Below are 9,276 nucleotides of genomic sequence, written 5' to 3'. Positions count from 1 at the left end.
CGCCAACGCATGTTTTGCATACTTGAAGAAATGAGCGCTGCAAAGACGCGGACCTAAGGAGGAACATGTACGACGGACAAGGCGCTCCTTTGTTCCTCCTTTGGTCCCCTAGGGAGCCTCCATGACGCGGTACGCGGAGGCTCCCTATGGTTCGCGTCTTCGTAGCGCTCATTTCTTCAAGTGTGCAAAACCAACTCGCCCACATCAATCGTCTGCTGCATGTTTTGGAGGCGCAATTCAATAAACGTGCGGTAGTGAAAGAAATGACTAGGTCACATTTTTGAATCGGTGAAGAATGCCACGTCAACAGCACGCAAGCAAGCTTCCTCCAACAGCAGACTACACATGGACTACAGCTGAATGCATGCGCGCCAAAAAGACTCACTGCCGTTGGCTAGGCATGGTCACGTGGCTGCGTCTTATCATGTGGCTCTCTCCAGCGGAGGCGAGGAGAAGCGCAAACGTATGCAATCGCGGTTTGGTAAGCCGCGAGCGGTTTATTTGACGTCGCTTTACGCGCGATCTGGAGCCGCTTCGCCGGCACGCATTTTGCACCGCAAAATGCACCGGGAAGCTTTCAAAAGCGGTACATTTCTTGTAGTTCCCCGAGCATTCGCCAGAGTCGCGGTGGCCGCTGCGCATCGGCTGTGCGCAAACGTGCTTGCGTACTCCGCCTCCACATTAAAGTGGCGGGCCGTGTGCAAATCCCACGTGTGACGCGCGGTTCCTTCCGTAGTTACCTTTTATTCCATATTGTAAAACAAACACGGCGCTCAACTGACGAAGATCAGGCCGGCAAACCAGGTAAGCACCCGTGGGTAGACTTTTTCAAGCCCCGTACGACCTGTGCGCGCACCGCTCTCGGTGGCTAGGAGCCAGTTGAGCCTGGGCGATCAAGGGGCCGCGTTCACCCCGACGACTCCGTGGCGCGAGGTGAGGAAGGAAGAAGAGAGAGAGAAAAAAAAAAGGGCCTTTAAGCCTATCCGTCTAACTGGCGGCCAGGTCGAATCACAGCTGGTTTGAAGCGGTTACCGGAGGCTGCTCGCCGATTCCCGCCGGGACGCTGCTTTCGTAATCGCTCCAACACCGTGGCTGTCAGCGCTGCTAGGGGAGGAAACAAATAAAAGTAAGCCTAATGTTGTGTTTCGTTCCGAAGGTTAGCAGTAGCTGTCTTTCCGGGAGCGATAGGTGTTTCTCTTTCGAGCGAGCCCGTGGCGCTCTCAGCTGTTGCTCCGTTGTGTTTGTTTTTAGTGTACTATCTTTCCCCTTCGATAAGCTCCTTCGGGTCGCGCGGTTGTGTAGAATCTCGCTTTTTAATCCGAAACGCTGGTCGCCGCGCTGTTCTCCTAGCGGGGAAATAACGCTTCCCGGTCTTGCTCCACTCTCCGTCTTCGTATTCGCTGCTGCTCCCTCCTCACCTTTCTTTCGCTTTTTTGTTTTGTTTTTCTTGATCTTTCATTTCGCTTGTCTCAACTACGACGCGGAAGAGAGGAGCGTCGGTGCGAGAAAGCTTGAAGGCGCAGTGTGTTGCTGCAGCGAGTCGGGATTGTCGCTCTGGGGGTTCGGCTCATGCGTTCGTGTGCGTCCGCGGTAGCTTTGGCCAAACAGAGAGAGAGAGAGAGAGAGAGAGCTTCGGTGGTTCAGCTGATTGTGCGAAGCCGGGAGGACGCGGGAGAGCACCTCTTTCCCGCAGCAACGATGATGACCCAGTTCGAGGGGGCTGACCTTGAACTCTGTCGCCACCTCGCGCATTCCAAAACAAGATGGGACGGACCCCTTTATAAACGGTTACGGTGGGGACCGCGTCACTTCAGCGCGTCGCAGGGGCGCGTTTGCCCGCACTCTCTGCGGTGATTCGAAGGTCGCCTCCCCTCCCTTTCTGCCCTTCCCTTGCAAACGCGTGCACTCGCCATCGCGGAAGCGCGGCGGGATTTCGTGGTCGAGGCAGCGACGAACCGGCGTGTAAATATCCGAGCAATGGCCGTCCTGGCGCAGCTCCTCCGCCGGCGTGTTTCGTTTGGGAAATCGGCACGAGAACGCGAGAAATAAAACGCTTCGAGCGTCCCCCAGACCGGTCGAAGGCGGAAACGCGAGGGGCCGAAACAGCGGAGCGACGACTCGTGCGTTCCCGCGGTTTTGTGGAGCGTTTGTTTTGTGCCTAGCCAATCGTGCCGTTTGTCGGCACGTAAGCTCTTCAAAGTGTTTTTTTGCGGCGTCCCGACCTCGTTAAGCGGGGTAGCTTCATTGCGACTATACTGAAGTGATCGTATGTGCATCGATCGAGCTAACCAGAATCTCGTTTACATCGCAGTTTGCGCTGCAACACTCTCGGACGCCCGCAGCTGGTTGTGGATTGCTTAATCGCCCTGGTTGTTGTGAAAACGGTGTCGGCGGCGGTCGTTGCTGCTGAGATTGCATAAGTGACTCGTTAAATACCTGGGCGTTCAGGTTACATGCTACATTTCCATTATTATTTTTGTTTTTCAGCACGTCTGCGTCTTGTCATGTTTTCGCAACCAGTTTTTGGCAGTCAGTTCATTCATATGACATCTCGCGGGTCGTGCACCAAAGTGTTTAGTATTTTAATGTCAAGAGGGAAGAAAATGCAATTGTCACAATTCATTAAGGTGAGCTCTGTCACGAAGCACTGCAAGCAGTGGAATTGCTTTATGCACTTGGCATCTGGTTGCCTTCTTGTAGACCACAGGATTTTTTAGAAAGTGGCTGCAAAGCTAGTAACTATCGCATGTGTTTTCACTTTTCCACTGGGCAGGTTTAATGTGGTGATTCCTGTCACTCAGTTATGTTTCTTCTCTAGCACTCGCAACTTGAATATTCTGGTGATACTGCAAATGTAGCGCCACCCACACCACTGGCAAAGTGTGGAATAGGAAAATAGGTGTAATAGAATTTTTACAAAATACCAGCCCTTATGTGACAATGTCCATATTCGAAAGAGGAGCAAAGAAAATGCTTTAAGCAGGATGTGCATAACTTCTGCGGTGTCTCAATCATTTGCCTCTTTTGTCAGCACAAACCGCTTTTCAACTACATACAAACACTATAACCACACAAAGACAGATCAATCATGTGGGAGCCGTGCTGTGTATGGACTGCTGGACTAGCTGATAATTATGTGCAGTATACCACAGTGTGTGCATAAGATGTGGAAAGGGACATCATATTACTAACTATATTTATTGTGCATGGTTCAGAATATACCATTGCAAAAAAAAGCACATATGCATAATATATAGAATATTATTCACGCATTTATACCTAGTAATAGCATGTTATACTCCAAGTCTGCATGCAAATTGTCTTGAGCCCCTTAGACTCCTCGTGAGAAGTTCATGTTAGACTTCCCTATTATGGTAGCCTCCCATTAAAACTGTTGAAAGGACTGTGATAATCTTTGATCAGAAATTAATTTTAACAGGTGTAATTAAATAATCTCTAACATTGCTGGTGCATCAAAATGTCCACAACACAAAACTATATATGAAACATCCTTAAAGCCAAGCAGTAGATGTAAACAGACATTGATTGGATTTGCATGATGCAAAACTTTGATTTATGTACTCATGTCAGCTGATGTTATGCAGTTCTTGCAGAACTTTCACAGTGGTGGCGGTGCCTTTTCTGTTGACGTCGAAGATTTATTCTGTACCACACACAGAGCTGTTTTTAATTGCAAGAACCTGCATTGAACAAGATGGGGTTCTCGCCTCTGAGAGGGCTACAGGCATTTATCTTGACAACTTATTAAAATTTTATCCGTGCTCAACGTTTGTCTCTTACGATAATCACCTTTATATTCGGCAAAAAGGGATCCGCATTGGCTTGTGTGTCGCGTCATTTTTGTGCAACACGTTTTTAGCTGCCTTTGACAGAGAATTGGCTCAGGTACTTGACGATGCAAAAAATGAAGACCTTTAGGTATGGTGACTTTTCAGTGATCTTAACAGCTAGTCCTTTTGTGGAAAAAATTTTAGCACTATCTAGAAAACGGTGCCAAAGGGCTTTCTTTTACGCATGCTTCCCACTAATGGCAAGTTGCAGATTTTAGACCCGAGCCTGACATTCTCGGAGCAGCACATATGTTGATCTTATTGCCCAGGCTGACGCAAGGAGCTTTTAAAGCCCATTCCAAACTTTTTAAGAGGGCCATTGCTTCCATGTGACTGGAGGGGGCACTGGTGAAATCTTGTCCTTGCAAGATGCAGGAAAGTTTCGATGATCAGGTCAAGTGGCTGCATTCAGCTGGCTATACTAGCTCTGTCATCGTCACTGTTTCTGAAACCCTCCTTCAAGAAGTGGGGTAGTCAATAGACAAAAGGTCAATGGTTGTGCCTTATGTTCATAAGATTGCGCAGAACCGTGAGAGTGTGGCTAACAGGTACAAGGTACCTGCGGTTTTCTTGGCCCCACTTAAGTTGACTAGCCTCTGCCCCCACACATTTCCAGAGCACCGAGGCCTTCCCTGTGCGGGAAGAGGCACTCTAGGCCGCCCGCTCGGTTGGCATGGTGTATGAAATCCTGCTTAGCGGCAGTAGGGTTTACATAGACCAAACAGGCTGGTGCCCAGATGACAGAGCTAGAGAACACAAACTTTTGATAAAAAACAAGCTTTCAGCACATTTGCTTGTCCATTGTGATTTGTGTATGTGTGAGCTGAGGTTTTCTGGTGTTTGCATTCTCGGTGAGAGTACAGATACCCTGGTATGTGAGATGATGGAAGCGTGCTACATTAAAAAGAAAAGAGGTATGTGTCAGTGTCTGGTTCTGTGTGGTGGCAAATACAAATTTTCTCATTCTTCAACTAGATTAGAAAGTTTCTGGGAATTCTCTTATATGGTGTAATTTGATGGAACGTTTGAAGTGATGTGGTTTGCGCATGTTTGGAACGGCTGTATAGTAAGCTGCTTTTCTGTGAAAAATCAATTGCGAGTGTTGCCCTTTTCTCTCTCCTCACCCCTCTGTGGTCCTTGCACGTCTTATTTCACACCAGTTATCACTGACCAACTAGCCCAACAGCAAGTTTTACTAACCAGATTTCGTTTTTCCTCGCAATTTTGCTGATCAATTAAAGTAGCCTACTTCGAGTGGAAAGACAGTCGTGACCAGATATTTTGAAGAGTTGTGCAAGTGTACAAAAAGTTATGAGAAGCAAGCTCTTATTGGCAGGCTGGAGGAATGAAATTTTAAGCAGTGCAAAGGCAGCAAACCTTGTCGCCCAAGGCCTGAATACTGCCTTGCAGCTGTTGCTGTCGTGCCACAAGCTCAGGGTGATTGATGCACCTGTAAAGGGCAAAGCGCTGTCCAGCAAGACACAATAGCCTGCCGCACGATGATCTTTCTTAGATATCCGGTGGGCTTCCACGTAAGCTAGGTTTTTCTATTGCGCTCGGAGGTGGCCAGTGGAGTTAAGAAATTTGTTTGTTTAGGACACGTAAATGACACGGATGTGGGAGTATTGTAATAGTAACATGTTTAGTGCTGAGTGAACTTTCGGCAATGTTACATCGTATGTTGGTCCAAATTTTTTGGACATGGCAACAGGATATGCAAACGGTGATGACTGAGTATTCATAGAAAATGAAAAAAAAAAAAAAAAAATGGGAAGGATTTAAGTTTCAACTGCGTGGAACGAATTTTCAGCATAGTACACTGGAAATCACTTCATCCATTTTATTCTGGGCAGTGACCACCACTGTACCATTTAGTTACTGGCTAAATAGGAAAACCTATAAGATAACCTTTTCACACATTGTTAAGTACATGCCACAAATGCCTGTTGTTGCTCTTTTGTGCTGTTGAGTGAACAGCCCAGAGCACTGGTAGTTATGTGAATTCAATGAATCAAAATTTAATTTTTCTTGAGCAAAAGGGGCTAGTGAGAAAAAGCTGCAAAACTACTACTTAACTAAGCCTGGCCTCCTATTCATGTTTGTTTTCCTTACCTTTCTTTTTTCTTGAGTCAAACATTGCACGTTTGTTATCTTAGTCTCCAGCAGTTGGCACTCGGCAAAATTGTCTTAATTGAGATTACGACAAATATGAATGTGTACAATAGCTGTAATGAATTGCTGACGTGTGATTAAGAGTTGAAACACGCAAGAAAAGCAGTGGAAGTCTAGTATCATGAAAGATTTGTTTTCAAGGCATATTTTTTTAAACGTTTATTTTTCTCCGAGCCCCTGTTATGCTGTTAGACACGTCTTGGACATGTTCTACCACACACGATTCCTATTGTGGTAGAATGATTGGAGCACTGCTAGACTTCTCTCCACTGATATCAGTACGAAACTTGCCTGCTGCGGAGGTTCATTGGCCATGGTGTTCTGCTTGTGAGCATGCAAGAGCTTGTGGGTTTGATACCTGGCTGCAGCAGCCATATTCCAATATAGGTAAAATGCAAGAAAGCTTATTTACCTAGATTTAGGTTCACATTACAGAACTCCAGGCAGTCAAGGTTATTCCGGAACCGTCCACTTGTGTGTCTCATAAAGCCAGTATTGCTTTGGGATGTTACTACTCGTGAATCAGTAAATCAGTATGAGACTCTCTGGCTGATCTTTATCAGTAATTGCCATGCTGTTTTCTCCCTCAATGCAGGAGGAGCCGCAGCAGGTGGGCGCCGAGGGGCGGGTGGAGTGAGTCGAGAGCCGAGGGTGAGGAGGCCAGGGAAGTATGAGTGCCACCACGGAGTGCTACAAGTGCCACAAGCTGGGACACTTTGCCCGCGAGTGCTTCCAGGATGGTGGCAGTGGGGGAGGGGGACGAGGTGGCATGGGCGGAGGGGGACCACGGGGCGGGGGCCGCGGCGCCTCCCGAGGCCGCATGGACTACAAGCCTCCGATTAGAGGTGAGCACGCCTGTCAGCTGTTCGCTTTTTTTTGTACCGAATGCTGTTCATTTTGCCGAGCACAATAGGATGTGCCTCTGTTGGTTTGCACTTTTAAGTGGTGACAGTCTAGGTGAGGGTGAGACAACTGGAGGGCTTTACCTGCTGTGGTAAAACTGTAGTGTTATATTGAGTCCTGCTTTTTCTTCTCCATGTTAGTGTGCGGCCTACCCAGAAAAGCTGTCTGTTAAGGATCTACTAATTAAGTTCAATGGTGTGCATTGGATTGCTTAAGACTTAAGGTGTGGTACCCACCTGAATTTTCACGAAGTTTTAATGTTCAAAGGCTGCTGCTAAAGTGAAGGTTGGGCATGTCAGCTCCCTGAAAACTGTCAGTGTTTTTGTAGCCTAAGCATATATAGTCTTGCTACCACTCTTCAGCATTAAAGCTACTCTTTGCATCGTAACTTGAGCAGATGCTTTTAACTGGAGCATGTGCTGTCATTCAGTCACCCGTGGGCATATTTTTACTGTTTCACGATATGAGGCCCATGATTGAAGGCTTTGCTGGATCAAGACTGATCTTGTCAATGCAGTTGAAAGTTATGCGACTAAAAAATAATGCTCATTGGAGCTGTGCCATTTTTTTCGTCACACCGGCCTTCTGTTGGCTTAATCGCCAGTCCGTGTACACTAAAAGTGACATCTCCGAAAGTGATTCATTGGCATTATGGCCCCAGTTCCCCACATCTCCAGAACTATAATGTTATTTGCACCTTGTGGAGCATTGAATAAGTGGCCATGCACGTCATAAGTTTGTAAAGCTTGATTAAGTGTGTGCATAATCCTTGATTTATCAAACTCATTTTCGTGCCAGTGAAGTTATGCTATCAGCAGAAGTGCTTAAATATATGTGCCCAATAGCGCAATAGCTAAATGTATGTCCCCAATGTGGCAGTTATTGCCTCGCAAGGTAATCAAAACACAGGAAAGATGAGAGACAAATTTGCTTGCCGTCAACTATGAATCAATGTTTGAAAAATAAAGGCTTTAGATATATATTGAGATAATGACTACGTTATTGCCTACAGTGAAACAAAATCAGAAAAGGTAGTATAGATGAAATCGTATGTTCTTTAGTACATGCAGTGCTATTTGCATGTCAAATCAACTGAGCAGCTGAATGATAAAAAGAGCTACAGCTCACCTTCAGTTTCTGGTCAGCTGAAAAAGTGCTCTTCAAGCAGCCAGGCTGGCAAGGTTCTTTAATTCAGGAAGTAGCTTGCTTTAAAAATTTCGTTGTATGGTTTGTCATTCGACATGCTTGAAGGCACTTTGGAAATCAGTTCATCTTACGGGAAGGTCAGCTTAACAGGACTGCAGTAAAACCTTTCATGTAACTGAAAAGTGCTTTCGCTGCTAGCATATTAATAAGTTCACCGCTTTGTGTTAAGGAATAAGGAAGCTTCAGTGTCTGGCAAGACATGTATCTGTTGTTGCGTGTGCCGAGGTATACGTGGCCGGCAGGAGGTCTTGACCCCACTTCACGCAGAGTCAGAGACTAGGGGAGCTTTCTTGGCGAAGAATTCTTTGTACAATGTTTACAAGTTGGTGTGGTTATCAGGAGAGACCAACAGAGCAGCTACAAGCATCTTAAATAACACCCCTCAGTACCAAGATTCCCCAGACAGTCCCTAAGGACGAACATGGTCGAGAGAGAGTGGGTCCGGGCAGCCTCCGTGGTCCCAACGCCGCTTTCAGTGGCCAGCGCCTCCGGGCACCACGCTGCGTCGTCAGGCCAATCTGGCAGTCGGTCGGAATGGTGCGCCGGGCAAGTTTTATGGCCCGGCATAGGACAAGGGGAACCAACTGCAAGGCACGGGGTCGAAACATAGCCCTCCTTGGGTGGTCGGTCCAAGGGGTGCCCTGGCCGCCTCCACACAAAGGAGGTGGGGGGGGGGGGGGGCTGCATTGCTGCCGGCACGGGGAGGGGCCGAATAGCAGTCCGTGAGCCGGCGGCCGCTTCCGTTGTAGATGCCGTGCAGCTGCGAGGAAACCCGAGCCATGCACGTAGTCGTCGTGTGCCCGAAGCAGGCACCATGCGGGGATGAATGCTGCCTCCACGGTCGACCCACCACAGCACTGGCCTCCCGTCAGGCAAATCCCAGGGCGCAAACATAACACTGTGTTGCCGATACACGAAAGCGTATATAGTGTATCTGAATATACAAGATACTGCTATTGCAACATCACCATGCGAAACTATAAATGTTTGCTAAACTCCACTTCTCAAGATTATACTGCTACCACTGAGCCACCTGATTAAAACTAAAAGCAGTGACATTCTTTTATCTTTACACCAGAGCCCTCCAGTGAGGTCAGGTGATGAGGTCTGTGCGTCTCTATTGGTGTCACATGGTCAGGTGGTG

At 47.4% G+C, this 9,276-nt stretch overlaps 1 protein-coding gene across 4 annotated transcripts in view; it reads left to right on the top strand.

The window, feature by feature from the left end:
• Positions 1 to 516: 516 nt before the first annotated feature.
• The window catches only part of CNBP (CCHC-type zinc finger nucleic acid binding protein), a 49,972-nt gene continuing 41,212 nt past the window's right edge, over positions 517 to 9,276 (top strand). The window contains exons 1-2 of one of the 4 annotated variants that reach the window (XM_050171344.3): positions 517 to 804; positions 6,619 to 6,868. In XM_050171344.3, the coding sequence (XP_050027301.3) occupies positions 6,694 to 6,868 (175 nt within the window). In that variant the 5' untranslated portion in view covers positions 517 to 804; positions 6,619 to 6,693. Of the gene's footprint in view, positions 805 to 937; positions 1,127 to 6,618; positions 6,869 to 9,276 lie in introns of those variants that run through there. The other 3 variants (XM_050171343.3, XM_050171341.3, XM_050171342.3) reach the window with 3 other exon arrangements.

Source organism: Dermacentor andersoni, chromosome 6 (assembly GCF_023375885.2).
Source record: "Dermacentor andersoni chromosome 6, qqDerAnde1_hic_scaffold, whole genome shotgun sequence".
Classification (NCBI taxonomy): Eukaryota; Metazoa; Arthropoda; class Arachnida; order Ixodida; family Ixodidae; genus Dermacentor; species Dermacentor andersoni.
This window is presented reverse-complemented; position numbering and strand designations above follow the sequence as displayed.